General features: G+C 59.7%; 1 protein-coding gene and 4 non-coding genes across 5 annotated transcripts; 2 read left to right on the forward strand and 3 right to left on the reverse strand.

Annotated features, from left to right (window-relative positions):
* Window positions 1–299: 299 nt before the first annotated feature.
* On the reverse strand, window positions 300–370 carry TRNAG-GCC. Its single transcript has one exon. It is a non-coding gene; the product is annotated as a tRNA-Gly (tRNA).
* Window positions 371–1,998: 1,628 nt separating this feature from the next.
* On the reverse strand, window positions 1,999–2,069 carry TRNAG-GCC. The gene has a single exon. It is a non-coding gene; the product is annotated as a tRNA-Gly (tRNA).
* Window positions 2,070–4,744: 2,675 nt separating this feature from the next.
* TRNAG-GCC lies at window positions 4,745–4,815 on the forward strand. Its single transcript has one exon. It is a non-coding gene; the product is annotated as a tRNA-Gly (tRNA).
* A 4,108-nt stretch (window positions 4,816–8,923) lies between these two features.
* On the reverse strand, window positions 8,924–8,994 carry TRNAG-GCC. Its single transcript has one exon. It is a non-coding gene; the product is annotated as a tRNA-Gly (tRNA).
* Window positions 8,995–14,660: 5,666 nt separating this feature from the next.
* On the forward strand, window positions 14,661–22,327 carry HES7 (hes family bHLH transcription factor 7). Its single transcript, XM_039499678.1, has 5 exons — window positions 14,661–14,720; window positions 16,895–16,990; window positions 19,831–19,918; window positions 21,253–21,635; window positions 22,313–22,327. Exons 1-5 carry the CDS (start codon window positions 14,679–14,681, stop codon window positions 22,325–22,327), a joined length of 624 nt encoding a protein of 207 aa, XP_039355612.1. The 5' UTR covers window positions 14,661–14,678.
* The last annotated feature ends 689 nt before the right edge of the window (window positions 22,328–23,016 follow it).

Consider the following 23,016-nt stretch of genomic DNA (forward strand, 5'->3'; position numbering starts at 1 on the left):
AGCTCATGCTGCAAAACATCTGTTAGTCTATAAGGTGCCACAGGATTCTTTGCTGCTTTTACAGATCCAGACTAACACGGCTACCCCTCTGATAAGAAATAGTAGGAAAGGAAGAGAAAAGAAGCAAAAAAAATAACACCTGGGAAAGATGGAAAGAGGGAGGAAAATGAACCCCCAGGAAAGGTGAGAAAGAAAGAGGAAAATGAGAAAGGCAGAAGCAAGAGAATAAAAGGAAAATCAGGGGGAAAAGCCAAAAAATACAGGAGGAAGGGAAGAAATGGAGCCAAAATATCAGCTCTTGCATTGGCCGGGAATTGAACCCGGGCCTCCCGCGTGGCAGGCGAGAATTCTACCACTGAACCACCAATGCCACAGCTGGAAAGGTTTCCCACTGCCCTCCCTTTACAGCTGTTGTCACATCTGGCTCCCTCCAGCTGTTCCAGATCCCTGGCCTGCAGAGCCCGCGTTTAACCCCGCACCTATAACTCCCCAAAGCTCCCTGCAGCTGGGGATTGGCTTCTCCCCCCAGGCATGGGTGCCCCCGCGGGGACCATTCTGCCCTCCCCCCACTGGGGATGCTGGTTCTTACTGGTAGCCACTGGGCTTCGACGCAGCTGGGAAAGGTATTGGCTACATCAGAGCATTTGGGTGGTAGAAGGAAGAATCCGCTTCCCCCCCCCCAGCTTTCTTGGAATCACGTTTTCCTGGGGAGGGGGAGATTTTTGGGCCCTGGGATCCCCCAGTCACGAGTGGGGGGCTGTTTCTCTCCCCCCACTCCTGATTTCCAGTGTGCACACCCTGTCACGTCAGCTGTGCCCGGGAGACAGTCAAAACCCATGGCAACGCCAAATTACAGGCGATGCATTTTATTAGTTACAAAGGGTGTTTAAATCCCCCCGGGGCTGGTTCCACTTATCCTACGGTTTCCTTTTCTTTCTTTCCTTCTCAGTTTTCCTCTTTCTTGCTTTCTTTCCAGTCTTTTTATTATTTGCTCTCTCTCTTTTTCCTATTTTCTCTCTTATTTTTCCTTCCTTCTTTCTCTTTTTTATCTTTCTTCATCTCTTCCTTTCTTTCTTCCTAAACTTTTTCCACTTTCTTTTTTTCCTTTTTCTTTTTCCCAATTTCCCCTTTTTGGGGTCTTTTTTCTCCCCCCAACCCCCTGTCCCCCTCATTCCTCCAGCTGACACCGCCAGAGGCTCGCCCCAGCTTTCACCAGCAGAGAGACTCCCCGAGGGAGCCCCAGTCCCACGTGAACTTTCTACAGCCAGATCCCTGGGTGCCCAAGCTAGAGGGGGTGTCTGGGGGGGGGATTCTGTAGGGCAGGGCTCTGTGCCCATGGGGGGAGCCTGGGTCCCCTACACAGAGACACCCTCAGGGAATCACTGCCCCCCCCATCCCGGGAGCTCCCGCTCCGGCTTCCCGCTCCCCCCCACCTCCAGCCCCAGCCCAGCGGGGGGAGCCTGGGAACCTGCCCGGCGTGTGCGTGTCAATTTCCCTCCTTTGAAAGTGACACGATTGCGCCGAAGCGCCCCAGGTTTCACACCTGGGGCCATCAAGGGGGGTAGGGAGGGGAGCATTTGCTGGAGGGTCAAGGGGGCAGTTCACCCCCCCCCCCAGTCCTTGGTTCCTCCCCGCCCCCCACAACTTTTCATAGGTCCCCCCCAGGTCTTTACAGGCCGGGATATAATCACCGGTAATATCCACAGCCTGACACAACTCTCCCCCACTCCCCCCCGCACCGGCCAGGAAGTTTTCTGAGTTAATGCCAAGGGCCCCTTCGGGGCCACCCTGTCCCTGGGAGCGAGAGAGAGAAAGAAAAAGAAAATCTAGGAAAGAAAGAAAAAAGCCCCCAAGAAAGCAAGAGGCGACCCAGCCTGCGAGGCAGCCAAAGGGGGAAGGGCAGAGCCAGACACTGAACCAGCCGGGGAGATCCAGCCTCTTTCTTGCAGCCCGGGCGCCCCTTTCCCCTGCGCTGCAAAAAAGGGGAAACTGAGTCTGTGCATTGGCCGGGAATCGAACCCGGGCCTCCCGCGTGGCAGGCGAGAATTCTACCACTGAACCACCAATGCTACAGCTGGATGGCTGCTACCACTGCCATCCCTTTACAGCTGTTGTCACATCTGGCTCCTTCCAGCTGTTCCACATCTCTGGCCTTCAGAGCCCACGTCTCACTGCATTCTCCCATGCGGCTCCCCTCCTCCAAGGAACATTGTAGACTCAGGGGTGTGTGTGTGTGTGTGTGTGTGTGTGTGGTAGACACCGAGGCCTCTTATGGCTTGTAGAAAGAAGCCAGACTTGTGTTCAGCGCCACTTCCGAGCAGCGGCGTGCGACAAGCGGAGAGAGCACCGTGAAATGGGACCAGAGCAAGGGATACATACAGCAACGACAAAATTACAGCCCATCGGGGCTGGAGGGAGTGGGTTTGAGCAGCGGGTTGGACTAGATACCTCCTGAGGTCCCTTCCGGCCCTGCTATTCTACGATTCGGTGTGTCCCCCGCAAAATGATGGAGGCCGGATTGGAGTGACCCCTCCCCTGTTGTCCAGCTGCAGCATCTGGCAGACAGAAATTTGCGGACCCTGGCGCATGGGACATCCTGACCATCTTGGCTAATAGCCATTGATGGACCTATCCTCCAGGAACTTATATTTGAACCCAGTTATACTTCTGGTTCACAACATCTCCTGGTAAGTCAGGGGTGGCGCCTGCCATCAATAGGGCAGGAAGCCAGGCACCGCCCCCGCCAGCACCCAACATCCCTACACATGGCATCAATACTTGAGAGGAACAGCCGGGCCGAGAGGTAGCAGCAGGCCGAGGGATGCTGTAGAACCAGGAGTATCTGTTAAGCTGCCCTGCAGCCCTGAACAGCTTCCGGAGGAGGAGAGATTAAAAAGTCTGGGGCTTTTCTCCTTGGAAATGAGATGACCAAGGGGAGATATGATAGAGGTCTATAAAATCATGACGGGTGTGGAGAAAGTGAATTAAGGGGGGGGTGTTATTTACCCCTTCACATAACACAAAAAGCCGGGGTCACCCACTGAAATGAACAGGCAGTGGGTTTAAAACAAACCCAAGGAAGTATTTCTTCACACCACCTGTGGAACTCCTCGCCAGGGGATGTTGTGAAGGGCCAGAAGTGTAACTGGGTTCAAGAAAGAGTTAGAGATGTTCATGGAGAAGAGACCCAGCAATGGTTATTAGGCAGGGAGGCAACACACTCCCCCCCAGCCCTGAGCGTCCTTGGCCTCTGGTTGCCAGAAGCTGGGAATAGGCAACAGGGTGGATCACTCAATGATCACCTGTTCTGTTCATTCCCTCTGGGGCACCTGGCATTGGCCACTCTCGGAAGACAGGATACAGGGCTGGATGGACCATTGGCCTGACCCAGAATTGCCATTTTTATGACCCCTTCACTGCTTCCTTCCCCCTCCTAACCCCAACAAACCAACCCTCCTGGGCCCGCTGAACTGGCCCTCTGCATCCACCCCCGATTCTAATCCTTATTGGTCAAAGACATGTGTAGTGTCATGTCACCAGCGTTGGCGTCCCTTCTTCGGTGGCACCATGCAATAAAGGCAGCATCAGTTACCTGAGTCATCGCGTCGGCTCGCTCGGTGGCATGCGTTTTTCTCCTCAGCGCCTGGCACGCTTCTGTGCCTTGCGTCGTTCTGTGCCTGCGTTGTCGGGTTCGGCATAATGCTGTCGTGCCGAGATGTGTTACGGGGGGGAGGTTGTTTGTCAGTCAGGACATAATTCATCGCTCCGACGTTCTCGCTTGCCTTTTCGTTTGACGTCTTTCGACGTTCCCGCTCATGGAAGAGACCTTGGCGGTGGCGTGGAGCGTTCTCTGAAAGTCAGATCCGTGCAAAACTCGCAACACCCCCCAACCCCAATTGCAAACACACCTTTCTTGTCATACACCTCCCTTCAAACACATGCGATCCTCCCATTTCTCTGGGCTTCTGAGCGTGAGTTACAGTGATAATTATTACTGTGATTTCAGTCAAAGCTCCTTGCCTCCTGGCCCCCCACATCTCTGAGAGCGTTGGGAATCATTAAGAAAGGGATTGATAATAAGGCAGAAAATATCCTATTGCTTCTATATAAACCCATGGTGTGCCCACACCTTGAATACTGCGAGCTGATAGGGTGGCCTCATCTCAAAAAAGAGATATTGGAATTGGAAAAGGCTTGGAAAATGATTAGGGGCATGGAACGGCTTCCGTATAAGGAGAGATTAATGAGATTGGGACGTTTCAGCTTTGAAAAGGGACGACTAAGGGGGGATATGAGAGAGGTCTATACAATCATGACTGGTGTGGAGAGTGTAGATAAGGAACTGTTACTGCACAAGAACTGGGGGTCACCCAGTGAAATGAATGGGCAGCAGGTTTGAAAGGAACCAAAGGACGCATTTCTTCACACAACGCGCAGTGAACCTGGGGAACTCCTCGCCAGAGGATGCCGTGAAGGCCAAGACTAGAACAGGGGTCAAAAAAGAACCAGATAAAGTCATAGAGGATCGGTCCGTCGCTGGCTATGAGCCAGGAGGGGGTCGCTAGCCTCTGTTTGCCAGAAGCTGGGAAGGGGCGACGGAGGATGGGTCACTGGAGGAGGGGAGCCGCATCGGAGAATGCAGTGAGACGTGGGCTCTGAAGGCCAGAGATGTGGAGCAGCTGGAGGGAGCCAGATGTGACAACAGCTGTAAAGGGATGGCAGTGGAAAAGCCCATCCAGCTGTAGCATTGGTGGTTCAGTGGTAGAATTCTCGCCTGCCACGCGGGAGGCCCGGGTTCGATTCCCGGCCAATGCACAGACTCAGTTTCCCCTTTTTGCAGAGCAGGGGAAAGGGGCGCCCGGGCTGCAAGAAAGAGGCTAAATCTCCCCGGCTGGTTCAGTGTCTGGCTCTGCCCTTCCCCCTTTGTCTTCCTCGGGCTGGGTCGCCTCTTGCTTTCTTGGGGGCTTTTTTCTTTCTTTCCTAGATTTTCTTTTTCTTTCTCTCTCTCGCTCCCAGGGACAGGCTGGCCCCAAAGGGGCCCTTGGCATTAACTCAGAAAACTTCCTGGCCGGTGAGGGGCTGGGGGGCGAGTTGTGTCAGGCTGTGGATATTACCGGTGATTATATCGCGGCCTGTAAAGACCTGGGGGGGACCTATGAAAAGTTGTGGGGGGAGGAACCAAAGACTGAGGGGGGGGGGTGAACTGCCCCCTTTGACGCCCCAGCAAATGCTCCCCTCCCTGCCCCCCTTGATGGCTCCAGGTGTGAAACCTGGGGCGCTTCGGCGCAATCGTGTCACTTTCAAAGGAGGGAAATTGACACGCACACGCCGGGCAGGTTCCCAGGCTCCCCCCGCTGGGCTGGGGCTGGAGGTGGGGGGGAGCGGGAAGCCGCCGCGGGAGCTCCCGGGATGGGGGGGGGGGGGGTGGCCGTGATTCCCTGAGGGTGTCTCGGTGTAGGGGACCCAGGCTCCCCCCATGGGCACAGATCCCTGCCCTACAGAACCCCCCCCCCAGACACCCCCTCTAGCTTGGGCTCCCAGGGCTCTGGCTGTAGAAAGTTCACATGGGAGTGGGGCTCCCTCGGGGAGTCTCTCTGCTGGTGAAAGCTGATGCGAGCCTCTGGCGGTGTCAGCTGGAGGAATGAGGGGGACAGGGGGTTGGGGGAGGGGGAGAGAAAAGGACCCAAAAAGGGAAAATTGGGAAAGAGAAAAAGGAAAAAATAAAGTGGAAAAAGTTAAGAAAGAAAGGAAGAGAAAAAGAAAGCAAAATATGAAGCAAGATAGAAAAGGGAAAGAAGGAAGGAAAAATAAGAGAGAAAATAGGAAAAAGAGAGAGAGCAAATAATTAAAAAAAACTGGAAAGAAAGCAAGAAAGAGGAAATTGAAAGGAAAGAAAGAGGAAAACTGAGAAGGAAAGAAAGAAAAAGAAACCGTAGGATAAGTGGAACCAGCCCCGGGGGGATTTAAATACCCTTTGTAACTAATAAAATGCATCCCCTGTAATTTGGCGTTGCCATGGTTTTTGACTGTCTCCCGGGAACAGCTGACATGACAGGGTGTGCGCACTGGAAATCAGGAGGGAATGTGAATGCAAGCACCGTACTTATGCGCTGGTTAGGAATTGAATTTGCAGGTGCAGAAATGCTCCCACTGGGCCACCAATTCTCCCTTAGAAAAGCCGGGCCACCCCATCTGCAGAGGAACACTGCTCAGATGCATTCATTGCAAACCACCTTCTTTGCAAAGCTTCGGCGCCATCCCAGCGTCCACCTGAGCTCCCTTCTGCTGGGGGTAAGCCCAAAACTACCAGCCCAGGTGTTCCCTTCTCCCAAAGGAGACGAGGGCTTCCTTGCTTCAGAGAAAAGATATTTTGGGGATTCCCACTGGATTGGGGATGCTGGTGTCGCTGGTATCATCTGGACTGGGGTTGGGTTAACCAGATCGAGGTGGATGATCACCCGTGTGGCCTACCCATGGGGGAAGGGGGAAGAAAGATATTAGGCCTGTTAGATCTTTCTGTGTGTTTCTCGCTGGTTCGGGGTGGTGAGGGAGAGAAACGGGGGCCAGGGAGGCAAGGAGCCTTGATGGAAATCACCCAGACCCCCCCTCCACCCCTCAAAATGATGATGAGAATAATAAAAGAACACGGCTGTAGCAGCCAGCTGAGAAGCCCAGAGAAATGGGAGCCTTGCGGGTACGTGGGAGGCCCCAGGCCCGCATCACGCAGAAAGATAGCGAGACGGGAAACCAGGCCGGGATGAGACGGACGGACTTAGCCGCCTTGTGTAATGAAAATCAGGATGCATGGCACAAAGTTGGCTGCATCACGGACGATGTGCCGAATGTATGGTCATCCTAGAGGTGAGTAACCACCATTCCCATGGCTAGCGCCTGGGCTCTGGGCTGGATAGATTGAGAGTGTTTATGGGAATGGGTGGACGGATGGATGGATAGAGGGGGGAACGGGGATGGATAGATAGAGGGTGTTTATAGGAATGGGTGCATGGATGGATGGATGGATGGATAGAGGGGGGGAACAGGGATGGATAGATGGAGGGTGTTTATGGGAATGGGTGCATGGATGGATAGGAGGGAACGGGGATGGATAGATGGAGGGTGTTTATGGGAATGGGTGCATGGATGGATAGGAGGGAACGGGGATGGATAGATGGAGGGTGTTTATGGGAATGGGTACATGGATAGATGGATGGATGGATAGAGGGGGGAACGGGGATGGATAGATGGAGGGTGTTTATGGGAATGGGTGCATGGATGGATAGGAGGGAACGGGGATGGATAGATGGAGGGTGTTTATGGGAATGGGTGCATGGATGGATAGAAGGGAACAGGGATGGATAGATGGAGGGTGTTTATGGGAATGGGTGCATGGATGGATAGGAGGGAACGGGGATGGATAGATGGAGGGTGTTTATGGGAATGGGTGCATGGATGGATGGATGGGGGAAACGGGGATGGATAGATGGAGGGTGTTTATGGGAATGGGTGCATGGATGGATAGGAGGGAACGGGGATGGATAGATGGAGGGTGTTTATGGGAATGGGTGCATGGATGGATAGGAGGGAACGGGGATGGATAGATGGAGGGTGTTTATAGGAATGGGTGCATGGATGGATGGATGGATGGATAGAGGGGGGGAACAGGGATGGATAGATGGAGGGTGTTTATGGGAATGGGTGCATGGATGGATAGGAGGAGGATGGATAGATGGAGGGTGTTTATGGGAATGGGTGCATGGATGGATGGATGGGGGAAACGGGGATGGATAGATGGAGGGTGTTTATGGGAATGGGTGCATGGATGGATGGATGGATGGATGGATGGATAGAGGGGGGAACGGGGGTGTTTATGGGAATGGGTGCATGGATGGATAGAGGGGAACGGGGATGGATAGATGGAGGGTGTTTCTGGGAATGGGTGCATGGATGGATGGATGGATGGGGGGAACGGGGATGGATAGATGGAGGGTGTTTATGGGAATGGATGCATGGATGGATGGATGGATGGATAGAGGGGAACGGGGATGGATAGATGGAGGGTGTTTCTGGGAATGGGTGCATGGATGGATGGATGGATGGGGGGAATGGGGATGGATAGATGGAGGGTGTTTATGGGAATGGATGCATGGATGGATGGATGGATGGATAGAGGGGAACGGGGATGGATAGATGGAGGGTGTTTATGGGAATGGGTACATGGATAGATGGATGGATGGATAGAGGGGAACGGGGATGGATAGATGGAGGGTGTTTCCGGGAATGGGTGCATGGATGGATGGATGGATAGGGGGAACGGGGATGGATAGATGGAGGGTGTTTCCGGGAATGGGTGCATGGATAGATGGATGGATGGATAGAGGGGGGAACGGGGGTGTTTATGGGAATGGGTGCATGGATGGATAGAGGGGAACGGGGATGGATAGATGGAGGGTGTTTCCGGGAATGGGTGCATGGATGGATGGATGGATGGATGGATGGGGGAACGGGGAGGGATAGATGGAGGGTGTTTATGGGAATGGGTGCATGGATGGATGGATGGATGGATAGAGGGGGGAACGGGGGAGTTTATGGGAATGGGTGCATGGATGGATGGATAGAGGGGTGTGGGAGTGGATAGGTAGAGGGTGTGGGAACGTAAAGAGCCAATCAGCATCCCACCATCCGCTTTGCTGTTGTAGGGTGAGCAGACGCCCCGATATTAATGGGACCGTCCCGATATTAGGGGCTTTGCCTTATATAGCCAATGACACCCTCCCCCATCCCTGCATTTTTCACACTTGCCCCATGGCCGTAGGACAGAAGCAGGCTGAGAGTGGAGGGTGGAGACTGGTTTTAATTCGCTGTGGAGGGTGCATGATCTTGGGAAAAATAGAAACTCAGGAAACCAAACAAAAAGTTCAACTGTTGCATTGGCCGGGAATCGAACCCGGGCCTCCCGCGTGGCAGGCGAGAATTCTACCACTGAACCACCAATGCAGATATCAGAAGGTTTCCCTACCTCCCTATCCCCCCTTACAGCTGTTTCAACATCTGGCTCCCCACAGCTGTCCCAGCTCTCAGTGCACAGGGCTGCGTTACCAGCTCCGCTGCCCCCCTCCCCCAACATCGGCTACAGCCGGAGAGCGGGCACCAGAGCAGGGTTAGCGAATAAGGGGAACGTTATAACCTAGATCCATCGATTTAGCTCACAGCAGTTTCTATCTCGATCTCTTTCAGTGTCTTTTTTATAATCTGCCGGCTAATTTCTGTGGCATAATCATCGATGGGATCCATACACACCCTGTACCTATCTACCCACACATCCTCAGGCCCCCTCGATCCAGCCAGCCATGCACACTTCCCCATATACACCCTCCATCCACTCATCCTCCTACACACCCTCTATCTATCCATCCCCGTACCCCCCTCTATCCATCCATCCATGCACCCATTCCTATAAACACCCTCCATCTACCCATCCCTGTTCTCCCCTCTGTCTATCCATCCATGTACCTATTCCCATAAACACCCTCTATCCATCCACCCATCTCCCTACACACCCTCTATCTATCCATCCATCCACCCTACACACCCTCTATCCATCCATCCTGTACCTATTCTCATAAACACCCTCTATCCATCCACACGTCCCTACACACCCTCTATCCATCCATCCATTCCCATAAACACCCTCTATCCATCCATCCCCCTACAGTCCCTCTATCTATCCATTCACCCACCCCCTACACACCCTCTATCCATCCATCCATTCCCAGAAACACCCTCCATCTATCCATCCCCGTTCCCCTCTATCCATCCATCCATCCATGCACCCATTCCCAGAAACACCCTCCATCTATCCATCCCCGTTCCCCTCTATCCATCCATCCATCCATCCATCCATGCATCCATTCCCAGAAACACCCTCATCTATCCATCCCCGTTCCCCTCTATCCATCCATCCATCCATGCATCCATTCCCATAAACCCCCTCCATCTATCCATCCCCGTTCCCCCATCCATCCATCCATCCATCCCCCTACACACCCTCTATCCATCCATCCATCCATCCCCCTACACACCCTCAATCTATCCATCCACCTATCCCCGTACACACCCTCTATCCATCCATCCATTCCCATAAACACCCTTTATCCACCCATCCCCCTACACACCTTCTATCTACCCGTCCCCACACACCTTCCTCTCTCTGTCTATCCACCCCATACACATCATCTCCCCAGCCCTGGCGTTCCCAGACTCTCCACGCTCCCGTCTGTTCTCCCGGTGTCAGAGCAGGGGCAGAGACCCCCCTCCCCTCCCGCCCACACCTAGCAAATGGACCCCGCGTTTCAGGCACGTTAGTTCCGGGCTGCTGGGATTTCTCAAGCCATAAAAACCCAAATGGCATCTGCAGCTTTGAGCTGAAGTGTGACAACTTCCCCCGACACCTCCATGGGCCGGGACACCGGCTGTCCCAGCCCCAGCAGCGCCCCAGGAAGCCGCAGGTGAGAAAGAAAAGGGATTTTCCCAGGGGAGGCTTAATGCTTCTGACTGTCACACCCATCCAGCCCCATAAAGCCCCTCTATCCATCAATACAGTCCCCAAACACCCCATCTATCCACCCATCCATCCCCATATAGCCCCTCTATCCATCAATACAGCCTCTATCCATCAATACAGTCCCCAAACACCCCATCTATCCACCCATCCATCCCCATATAGCCCCTCTACCCATCAATACAGCCCCCATACACCCCATCTATCCACCCATCCCCATATAGCCCCTCTATCCATCAATACAGCCCCCAAACACCCCATCTATCCACCCATCCATCCCCATATAGCCCCTCTATCCATCAATACAGCCCCATACACCCCATCTATCCACCCATCCACATCTCCATATAGCCCCTCTATCCATCAATACAGCCCCCAAACACCCCGTCTATCCACCCATCCATCCCCATATAGCCCCTCTATCCATCAATACAGCCCCATACACTCCATCTATCCACCCATCCACATCTCCATATAGCCCCTCTATCCATCAATACAGTCCCCAAACACCCCAGCTATCCACCCATCCATCCCCATATAGCCCCTCTATCCATCAATACAGCCCCCATACACCCCATCTATCCACCCATCCCCATATAGCCCCTCTATCCATCAATACAGCCCCCAAACACCCCGTCTATCCACCCATCCAGCCCCATATAGCCCCTCTATCCATCAATACAGCCCCCATACACCCCATCTATCCACCCATCCATCCATCCCCATATAGCCCCTCTATCCATCAATACAGCCCCCATACACCCCATCTATCCACCCATCCAGCCCCATATAGCCCCTCTATCCATCAATACAGCCCCCATACACCCCATCTATCCACCCATCCAGCCCCATATAGCCCCTCTATCCATCAATACAGCCCCCATACACCCCATCTATCCACCCATCCACATCCCTATATAACCCCTCTATCCATCAATACAGCCCCCATACACCCCATCTATCCACCCATCCATCCATCCCCATATAGCCCCTCTATCCATCAATACAGCCCCATACACTCCATCTATCCACCCATCCACATCTCCATATAGCCCCTCTATCCATCAATACAGTCCCCAAACACCCCATCTATCCACCCATCCATCCCCATATAGCCCCTCTATCCATCAGTCCAGCCCCCATACACCCCATCTATCCACCCATCCATCCCCATATAGCCCCTCTATCCATCAATACATCCCCATACACCCCATCTATCCATCCATCCCCATATAGCCCCTCTATCCATCAATACAGCCCCATACACCCCATCTATCCACCCATCCATCCATCCCCATATAGTCCCTCTATCCATCAATACAGCCCCCATACACCCCATCTATCCACCCATCCATCCATCCCCATATAGCCCCTCTATCCATCAATACAGGCCCCAAACACCCCATCTATCCACCCATCCATCCATCCCCATATAGCCCTCTATCCATCAATACAGTCCCCAAACACCCCATCTATCCACCCATCCATCCCCATATAGCCCCTCTATCCATCAAAACAGCCCCATACACCCCATCTATCCACCCATCCATCTCCGTATAGCCCCTCTATCCATCAATACATCCCCATACACCCCATCTATCCATCCATCCCCATATAGCCCCTCTATCCATCAATACAGCCCCAAACACCCCATCTATCCACCCATCAATCCATTCCCATATAGTCCATCTTTACATCAATAAATGCCCCATACACCCCATCTATCCACCCATCCATCCATCCCCATATAGCCCCTCTATCCATCAATACAGTCCCCAAACACCCCATCTATCCACCCATCCATCCATCCCCATATAGCCCCTCTATCCATCAATACAGCCCCCATACACCCCATCTATCCACCCATCCATCCATCCCCATATAGCCCCTCTATCCATCAATACAGCCCCCAAACACCCCATCTATCCACCTATCCACATCCCCATATAGCCCCTCTATCCATCAGTACAGCCCCATAGACCCCATCTATCCACCCATCCATCCATCCCCATATAGCCCCTCTATCCATCAATACAGCCCCCATACACCCCATCTATCCACCCATCCATCCATCCCCATATAGCCCCTCTATCCATCAATACAGCCCCCATACACCCCATCTATCCACCCATCCATCCAGCTCCATAGAGCCCCTCTATCCATCAATACAGCCCCCATACACCCCATCTATCCACCCATCCACATCCCCATATAGCCCCTCTATCCCTCAATACAGCCCCCATAGACCCCATCTATCCACCCATCCATCCATCCCCATATAGTCCCTCTATCCACCCATCTATCCCCTTACATCGCCTCTGTCTACACCCCCCATACACCCCCTCTATCCATCCATCCATCCATCCACCCCCATATACCCCCTCTGTCTGCACATCCCCATACACCCCCTCTATCTATACATCCCCTTCAACCTCTTCTATCCATCCATTCTCACCCCCCATCTATCCATCCCCACACATCTATCTATCTATCTATCCCCAGACACCCCCTCTATCTATCTATCTATCTATCTATCTATCTATCTATCTATCTATCTATCTATCTATCTATCTATGTATCCCCAGACACCTCCCCTATCTATCTATCTATCTATCTATCTATCTATCTATCTATACCTGTACCCCCCCCCATCTCATCGCTGTCTGATCTAAGGGTCACATCTCCCTGCCTAGCTCTCCCTCTGGGTTTAACCCCTGGGTGACCATTCTCTCTAGCGTTGCTTTTGAAGAGGAAGGAACCGAAGGCTGGACCGCTCCCCCCGCCCTGACTCATGCGCTCCAGCAGCGCACACGCACACGCGGGAGACACTTCGCATCCACGGGGAACACAGCGCCACGTGAGCACCGCCCGGAGCGGGGTTTTCCCGGGACCCAAGCTCGCCCCCTGGTGGCCGGGGCTGAACCCAGCCGGGAGGGTGCCCGCCCCTCCCCGGCCCATTTTGGACGGGCATTCTCCCCCTCCCCCCTTCCCGTGTGTCCCCTCCCTACTCATCACACCCCGTTCCCCTTCATCGCCTCCGGTTTCCTAAAGGCGCCAGCTGTGCCTCCCCCGCTCCCAGCGCAGCCACATCTGTCGTGTGCGCCCTGGGCCGCGCCCTCCGCCCCAGGCGCTTGGCACCGCGCGCCCCCTGCCAGGGGTCCCCGCCTGGCGCTTGGCACCGCGCGCCCCGTGCCAGGGGTCCCCTCCAGGCGCTTGGCACCGGGCGCTCCCTGCCAGGGGTCCCTGCCAGGCGCTTGGCACCACGTGCCCCGTGCCAGGGGTCCCCGCCAGGCGCTTGGCACCGCGCGCCCCGTGCCAGGGGTCCCCGCCAGGCGCTTGGCACCGCGCGCCCCGTGCCAGGGGTCCCCGCCAGGCGCTTGGCACCGCGCGCCCCGTGCCAGGGGTCCTCGCCAGGCGCTTGGCACCGCGCGCCTGGTGCCAGGGGTCCCCGCCAGGCGCTTGGCACCACGTGCCCCGTGCCAGGGGTCCCCGCCAGGCGCTTGGCACCGCATGCCCCGTGCCAGGGGTCCCTGCCAGGCGCTTGGCACCGTGCGCCCCGTGCCAGGGGTCCCTGCCAGGCGCTTGGCACCGGGCGCCCCGTGCCAGGGGTCCCCGCCAGGCGCTTGGCACCGCGCGCCCGTGCCAGGGGTCCCCGCCAGGCGCTTGGCACCGGGCGCCCCGTGCCAGGCATCCACCCCAGGTGCTTGGCACCGCGCGCTCCGTGCCAGGCATCCGCCCCAGGCGCTTGGCACCGCGCAGCCACTGCCAGGGGTCCCCGCCATGCGCGTAGGTGACATAATGCGCCCTCGTCTCTCCTCCAGGCCCCAGCCCCGAGCCCTGAGGGGGGGGGGGAAGGGGGAGGGGGCGCCCGGCCCGTGCCCGACTCGGGGTCAATTTGCTCTTCACACGCCGGGGGATTTTAGCAGGTTGGAGACAGGGCTGGTGGTGGTGGGTGGAGGGGAGGGGGCAGGTGTCTGGGGCGGTCGGTGCGGTGGGGGAGGGAGGGGCCTGGCCGGCTCGCTGGGCCCCTGGGGGCGGAGGGGGGGGGATATAAAAGAGGGGCCGGCTGCGCGGCAGCGCCTTTGTTTCGGCCGGACAAGGAGCAGGGCGCAGGGCCACCATGGTGACCAAAGGCGTCTCGGAACCCGCCGCGCTGAGAAAGGTGCGCTGGGGTCCCCGCGGGATGGAGGGGCCGGGCAGGCGGGGGGGGGGGGGTGCCCGGGGACGCGGGGTACTGCGGGAGGCTGGGTGTGCCCGGGGCGCACGTGGGGTACTACGGGGGCGAGGAGGCGGGTGGGTGGGTGCCCGGGGGCGCACACGGGGTACTGCGGGGAGGCGCGTGGGTGGGTGGGTGCCCGGGGCGCACGTGGGGTACTGCGGGAGGCGCGTGGGTGGTGGGGGGCCCGGGGGCGCACGCGGGGTACTGCGGGGGGCAAGGAGGAGGCAGGGGTGCCCGGGGCGCACGCGGGGTACTGCGGGGGCGGGAGAAGGTGGGGTGCCCGGGGGCGCACGTGGGGTACTGCGGGGGCGGGGCGGGAGAAGGTGGGGTGCCTGGGGCGCACGTGAGGTACTGCGGGGGCGGGTGGGTGCCCGGGGCGCACGCGGGGTACTGCAGGGGCGGGAGGAGGTCTCGTAGCTGGAGCAGGGGTTGAGGGAGCCGGGGGCAGCTCCGGGGGTATTTGGGGATGGGGGTGAATCTCTCAGGTGGGATATTTGTGGGTCTGCGTTGACGGCTGGTCTGGGGTGGGGTATTTTGGGGGCAGCTGGGGGGCAGGTCTCGGACGGGGTTTTGGGGCGCGGGGGCAGGTCTCAGGCAGGGTGTTTGGGGAGGGGGCAGGTCTCGGGGGTATTTGGGGATCGGGGACAGGTCTCGGGCGGAGTTTTGGGAGCTGGGGCGCAGGTCTCGGGGTATTTGGGGTCGGGGCAGGTCTGGGGCAGGGTGTTTGGGGAGCAGGAGGGGCAGGTCTCAGGCGGGGTTTTGGGGAGCGGGGCAGATCTCGGGCGGGGTATTTGGGGAGCGGGGGCAGGTCTCAGGCGGGTATTTTGGGGTCAGTGGGGCAGGTCTCAGGCTGGGTTCTTGGGGAGCAGGGGCAGGTCTCGGGGGTATTTGGGGAGCGGGGGCAGGTCTCGGGGGTATTTGGGGAGCGGGGCAGGTCTCAGGCGGGGTATTTGGGGAGCGGGGGCAGGTCTCAGGCGGGTATTTTGGGGTCAGTGGGGGCAGGTCTCGGGCTGGGTTCTTGGGGCGCGGGGGCAGGTCTCGGGCGGGGTATTTGGGGAGCAGGGGCAGGTCTCAGGCGGGTATTTTGGGGTCAGTGGGGCAGGTCTCGGGCTTGGTTTCTGGGGAGCAGGGGAGCAGGTCTCAGGGGTATTTGGGGAGCAGGGGCAGGTCTCAGGCGGGGTATTTGGGGAGCAGGGGCAGGTCTCAGGGGATATTTGGGGAGCGGAGGGGCAGGTCTCAGGGGTTATTTGGGGTCAGTAGGGGCAGGTCTCAGGCGGGGTGTTTGGGGAGCGGAGGGGCAGGTCTCGGCGGGGTGTTTGGGGGCAGGTCTCAGGGCGGGTATTTGGGGTCAGGCGGGCATATCTCAGGCGGGGTTTTGGGGTTCAGTGGGGGCAGATCTCGGCGTGATGTTTGGGGTCGGGGCAGATCTAGGGGCGTATTTGGGGAGCAGGGGCAGGTCTCGGGGGGTTTTGGGGAGGGGCAGATCTCAGGCGGGGTATTTGGGGAGCAGGGGCAGGTCTCAGGGAATATTTGGGAGTCAGTGGGGCAGATCTCAGGCGGGGTATTTGGGGGTCAGTGGGGCAGGTCTCAGGCGAGGTTTTGGGGGTCGGGGGCAGGTCTCAGGCGGGGTTTTGGGGTCGGGGCAGATCTCAGGCGGGGTTTTGGGGTCAGGGGCAGGTCTCAGGCGGGGTTTTGGGGGTCAGGGGCAGATCTCAGGCGGGGTGTTTGGGGGTCAGGGGCAGGTCTCAGGCGGGGTTTTGGGGTCAGGGGCAGATCTCAGGGGATATTTGGGGAGCGGGGGCAGATCTCGGGCGGGGTTTTGGGGGTCGGGGGGCAGGTCTCGGGCGGGGTTTTGGGGGGTCGGGGGCAGATCTCGGGCGGGGTTTTGGGGGTCAGGGGCAGGTCTCAGGCAGGGTTTTGGGGAGCGGGGCAGGTCTCAGGCGGGGTTTTGGGGTCGGGGCAGATCTCGGGGATATTTGGGGAGCGGGGGCAGATCTCGGGCGGGGTTCTGGGGGAGCGCGCGGGGCACCGAGGGGGCGCAGGGGTGCGGGGGTCCGGGGGCCCCACGCCGCGGGGGGCTGAGCGGCCTGGCGCCTCCCTTGCGCTCTCCCGGCCAGATGCTGAAGCCGCTGGCGGAGAAGCGCAGGCGGGAGCGGATCAACCGGAGCCTGGAGGAGCTGCGGGTGCTGCTGCTGGACCGGACCCGGCACCAGGTCAGTGCGCCCTGGGGTGCCCCCTGCCCTGCCCCCGGCCAGAGCCCCCTGCCCTGCCCCCACCCAGCGCGCCCTGACCTGCCCCCGCCCAGAGCCCCCTGTCCCCACTCAGAGCCCCCTGCCCCCTGCCCTGCCCCCACCCAGCGCGCCCTGACCTGCCCCCGCCCAGAGCCCCTGCCCCGCCCAGAGCCCCTGCCCTGCCCCCACTCAGAGCCCCTGCCCCTGCCCTGCCCCGCCCAGCGCCCCTGCCCTGCCCCCACTCAGAGCCCCTGCTCCCACCCAGCGCGCCCTGCCCTGCCCCCGGCCAGCGCCTGCCCCTGCCCTGCCCCCACCCAGAGCCCCTGCCCCACTCAGAGCCCCTGCCCCGCCCAGCGCCCCTGCCCTGCCCCCACTCAGAGCCCCCTGCCCCACCCAGAGCCCCTGCCCCACTCAGAGCCCCTGCCCCTGCCCTGCCCCCACCCAGCGCCCTGCCCCTGCCCTGCCCACCCAGACTGCCTCCTTCCCCTAGCGCCTGCCCCGAGCCCCAACCTCCCCAGACACAACCTGCCCGGAGCCCCTGCCCCACCCAGACACCCTCTACCTCCCCAGTGCCAACGCAGGGTCCCCTGGCCGCAGACACCCCAGCTCAGAGCCTCCTCCCCTGCAGGCAGCCCCACCCAGAGCTCCCACCTCCCCAGGCAGCCCCGCCCCGAGCCCCCTGCCCCACCCAGACACGTGCTACTCCCCAGCACCTACTCTGGGGTCCCCCAGCCCCCCGACACCCCAGCCCAGCCCAGTCCAGCCCCTCTCTGCCTTGAGCCCCCGCGCAGACCCCGAGTTGCCCGAATCTCCACACAGACACGCCCCTGAGACCCCTACCCTCCAGAGAGCCTCCACCCTGAGCACCTTGCCCCCATCCAGAGCCCCCGGCCTCACCCAGACGGCCCCACCCAGACAGCTGCCGCCCAGAGCCCCCAACCCCATCCACAGCCCCCATCCCCCATCCAGACAGCCCCACCCAGAGCCCTCAGCCCCCAGCCCCCATCCAGAGCCCCCCGGCCTCACCCAGACAGCCCCACCACCAGCCCCACCCAGACAGCTGCCGCCCAGAGCCCCAACCTCCATCCACAGCCCCATCCCCATCCAGACAGCTGCTGTCCAGAGCCCCCAGCCCCACCCAGAGCCCCCAGCCCCATCCAGAGCCCCTGGCCTCACCCAGACAGCCCCACCCAGAGCCCCCAGCCCCACCCAGACAGCCCATGCCCAGAGCCTCCCAACCCCACCCAGAGCCCTCAGCCCCCATCCAGGCAGACCTGCCCCAAGCCCCATCCCCAGAGATCCCCACCCCAGCCCCCTCAGACCTGCCCCGAGCCCTGCCCCACCCCGACAGACTTGCCCTGAACCCCAGCCACCAGGGGCAGCTCCAGGCCCCAGCACACCAAGCGCGTGCTTGGGGGGGCAAAATCCCCAGAGCGCCTCTGAGAGAAACCCCACCCTGAGACCCCTCCCCCCTCCGGAGAGCCCCACCCCGAGCGCCTTGCCCCACCCAGACAGCCCCGCCCAGAGCCCCAGCCCCCACCCAGAGCACCCGGCCACACCCAGACAGCCCCAGCCTCAACCCAGACAGCTGCCGCCCAGAGCCCCCCAACACCCACCCTGAGCCCCCCAACACCCATCCAGACAGCCTCTGCTCAGAGCCCCCAGCCCCATCCAGAGCCCCCCGGCCACACCCAGACAGCCCCCCCGACCAGCCTCAACCCAGACAGCTGCCGCCCAGAGCCCCGCAGCCCCCACCCTGACAGCCCCTGGCCCCCACCACCAGCCCCCACCCAGACAGCCCCACCCAGAGCCTCCCAAAATCCACCCTGACAGCCCCGCCCAGAGCCCCCAGCCCCACCCAGACAGCCCCACCCAGAGCCCCCAGCCCCACCCAGAGCCCCCACCTAGACAGCCGCTGCCCAGAGCCCCCAACACCCACCCTGACAGCCCCACCCAGAGCCCCCAACACCCATCCAGACAGCCCCTGTCCAGAGCCTCCCAGCCCCACCCAGAGCCCCCAACACCCACCCTGACAGCCCCCACCCAGAGCCCCCGGCCACACCCAAACAGCCCCCACCACCAGCCTCAACCCAGACAGCTGCCACCCAGAGCCTCCCAACGCCCACCCTGAGTCCCCCAACACCCATCCAGACAGCCCCTCCCCATGGCCCCCCAGCCCCCATCCAGAGCTCCCAGGCCCCACCCAGACAGCTCCCACCACCAGCCCCCACCCAGACAGCCACTGCCCAGAGCCCCCCAACACCCACCCTGACAGCCCCCACCCAGAGCCCCCCAACACGATCCAGACAGCCCCTGTCCAGAGCCCCCCAGCTCCCACCCAGAGCCCCCAACACCGATCCAGACAGCCCCTCCCCATAGCCCCAGCCCCATCCAGAGCCCCAGCCCACACCACCAGCCCCCACCCAGATGGCCGCCACCCAGAGCCCCCAACACTCACCCAGACAGCCCCCACTCAGAGCCCCCAGCCCCAGCCCCCACCAGCCCCCACCCAGACAGCCGCTGCCCAGAGCCCCCAACACCCACCCTGACAGCCCCACCGAGAGCCCCCAACACCCATCCAGACAGCCCCTGTCCAGAGCTACCCAACACCCACCCTGACAACCCCCACCCAGAGCCCCCAGCCCCCACCCAGAGCCCACCCTGACAGCCCCCACCCAGAGGGCTGCCACCCAGATCCCCAGACACCCCAGTGCCTGCCCAGTGTCCCCAGCCCCTCCCCCTTGATGCCTTCCCATCTTCTCCAGCCCCCGCACCCCTCACCCCGGTCACCTCAGCCCCGTCCGTGGCCGCTTGTGTTGCAGACCCTGCAGAACCGGAAAGTGGAGAAGGCCGAGATCCTGGAGCTGGCCGTGCGCTACCTGCGGGAGTGGAGCGCCCCCGCCGGGCGGGGTCGGGTACTGCCGGCAGGCGGGCACCTGGGTCTGTGTGACCCCTGCCCCTGTGTGTGTCTCTCTGCCCCCATGCCCGGCACTGACCCCCTCCCCTGTGTGTCTCTGTCCCCATGCCTGGCACTGACCCCATCCCCTGTGTGTGTCTCTGCCCCATGCCTGGCACTGACCCCCTTCCCTGTGTGTGTCTCTGCCCCCCATGCCTGGCACTGACCCCTTCCCTGTGTGTGTCTCTGCCCCTTCCCTGTGTGTGTCTCTGCCCCCATGCCTGGCACTGATCCCCATCCCCTGTGTGTGTCTCTGCCCCATGCCTGGCACTGACCCCCTTCCCTGTGTGTGTCTCTGCCCCCCATGCCTGCACTGACCCCCCCTCCCCCCTGTGTGTGGCTCTCCCCCCCCATGCCTGGCACTGACCCCCCCTCCCCCTGTGTGTGTCTCTGCCCCCCCATGCCCGGCACTGACCCCCCCATCCCCCTGTGTGTGTCTCTGCCCCCATGCCTGGCACTGACCCCATCCCCTGTGTGTGTCTCTGCCCCCATGCCTGGCTCTGACCCCTCCCCAGTGTGTGTCTCTGCCCCCATGCCTGGCACTGACCCCCTTCCCCTGTGTGTGTCTCTGCCCCCATGCCTGGCACTGACCCCCCATCCCCTGTGTGTGTCTCTGCCCCATGCCCGGCACTGACTCCCCTCCCCTGTGTGTGTCTCTGCCCCCATGCCTGGCACTGACCCCTTCCCCTGTGTGTGTCTCTGCCCCCATGCCTGGCACTGACCCCTTCCCCTGTGTGTGTCTCTGCCCCCATGCCTGGCACTGACTCCCCTCCCCTGTGTGTGTCTCTGCCCCCATGCCTGGCACTGACCCCTTCCCTGTGTGTGTCTCTGCCCCCATGCCTGGCACTGACCCCTCCCCTGTGTGTGTCTCTGCCCCAATGCTGGGCACTGACCCCCTCCCCTGTGTGTGTCTCTGCCCCCATGCCTGGCACTGACTCCCCCTGTGTGTGTCTCTGCCCCCATGCCTGGCACTGACCCCCTCCCCTGTGTGTGTCTCTGCCCCCATGCCTGGCATTGACCCCTTCCCTGTGTGTGTCTCTGCCCCCATGCCTGGCACTGACCCCTCCCCTGTGTGTGTCTCTGCCCCCATGCTTGGCACTGATCCCCATCCCCTGTGTGTGTCTCTGCCCCCATGCCTGGCACTGACCCCCTCCCCTGTGTGTGTCTCTGCCCCCATGCCTGGCACTGACCCCCTTCCCCAGTGTGTGTCTCTGCCCCCATGCCTGGCACTGACCCCTGTTTGTGTCTCTGCCCCCATGCCTGGCACTGACCCCCTCTGCTGCCCCAGGAGCCGATCCGGCGGGGAGGCCGACCCTCTGCAGCGCTGCTACCTGCTGGGCTTCCGAATGCCTGCTGCGGCTCTCCGCCTTCGTCCGCGACGCCCGGCCCTGCGCGCACGGCCAGCTGCTCGACGCCCTGCACGTCTACCTGGCCGCCAGGTGCCGCCCGGTGCCGCCGGAGCCGGCCAGCGGGCTCCGGCCCGCCTCCCCCGCCCGCCTGCCCAGTCTCCCCCAGCCCTTCCTCGCCGTGCCACCGCCCCTCTCGCCGCCCCGGGGCCCCGGCGACGCCCGCCCCCGACCCTTTCACCGCCCCGGGGCCCCGGAGACACACGGAGGAGGCAGCCGCTTCGAAAGGGGAGCCCCCGCAGCCGGCCGTCTGGAGACCGTGGCCGTAGGCCTAGCAAGGCAGACACTGTACAGAGCTCCGTGTATAGCACTCACCCCTCCCTGCAGGCCGTGTATATAATGTTAAAGTTTATCTATATTGCCCGCTCCTTGCCAATCCTCTGCCCCCGCAGGTCCCGTTTCCTGAGCCAGGAACACGTCTTTTCGGTAGAGCCGGGAGAGGGGGGGAGATTTTTTTTCATCCGCCACGGGTTTTCCGGGGAAAAATGCAGATTGGGTGACACCGAAACGGCTCGTGACTCGGCGGCGGTTTGACCAAATAGCTTCGCTTCGGGGAAGGGGGGGCGGTTTGTGGAGGGGGGGCGGGTTGGGTCTGAAATGAGGCGTTTGGATTTGTCGGGGAGAGCCGACTTTGCGTTTGGAAATTCTCTCCCGTTTGGTTTGTTCAAAAAGATCCCCATGAACAGGGCGAAATGTCTAATTCTGACGGTTTTGGAACGAGAGCGTTGGATTCGTCATCGACGACTGACTTTTCAGTTGGAAAATGTCTTTGGCTTTATAAAAAACATTCCCCCCTCCCGCTCCATTTCTAAACGGCAAGCGGAGAAATGGCCTTGTTTCAACCAGAGCAAATTTGTTGACGGACCCTGTCCCGGCAGTTGAAACCTGGCTGCCAGCAATTGGTGTGCGCGCAACAGGGTAAACTCAACTTTTTTGGCCCAGATCGAGTCAAAGTAGACAGGAAGGAATTATCATTTTAGCTGTACGGTGGGTGAACGGTGGAAGCATCTTAGACCTGCTCTACACTCAAACGTTAGGTCAACACAGCTGGTGTAGACGCGGCTAGCTTGACGGAAGAATTCTTCCATCGATCCAGCTGCCACGGTAGGAAGTGTCTACACCACGACGCTACAATGGCGTAGCGGCAGTGTTGCACCTGGGCCCCCGCGGTGCAGACGTGCCAAGGAGGCCTTGGTAGACCCAGGAACTGAATGCAGATTTTCGGAGAACCTCTTATGTGAGGTGCCAGAGAAACACGGAACAAAAAGACGGTTACCATCAACTTACCTAGTCCACATGCCTTGCCATCTGCACCATCCTAGGTTCACAGGCGAAGATTTGCAAAAGTAAGTCATGAGCGCAGGTAACCGACCTTAACAGGACCAGATTTTCAGAAGACACTTTCTGATTTAGTTGGGTTTGGTCCTGCTTTGAGCAGGGGGTCGCACTAGATACTTCCTAAGGTCCCTTCCAACCCTGAGATTTTAGGATTCTATTATCATGAGACTCTTTGGGTGGTGAATCAAGGTGGACACTCAAAACTCAAAATGAAGATGCCAAAAATCACCAGCTGCCTTTGAAAATCTCAAGCCCGGATTTTAAGGTGGTTCTGTCTGGAGATGTTTCAGTTTACGGATTTTTCTGTT

The sequence above is a fragment of the Mauremys reevesii genome, linkage group 14 (genome assembly GCF_016161935.1).
Source record: "Mauremys reevesii isolate NIE-2019 linkage group 14, ASM1616193v1, whole genome shotgun sequence".
NCBI lineage: Eukaryota > Metazoa > Chordata > Testudines > Geoemydidae > Mauremys > Mauremys reevesii.

Coding starts and splice junctions, on each gene's coding strand:
- HES7 (XM_039499678.1), top strand. CDS start 14,679: ATGGTGACCAAAGGCGTCTCGGAACCCGCCGCGCTGAGAAAG. Junction 16,991..19,830: donor TGGACCGGACCCGGCACCAG/GTCAGTGCGCCC, acceptor CTTGTGTTGCAG/ACCCTGCAGAACCGGAAAGT. Junction 19,919..21,252: donor GAGCGCCCCCGCCGGGCGGG/GTCGGGTACTGC, acceptor CTGCTGCCCCAG/GAGCCGATCCGGCGGGGAGG.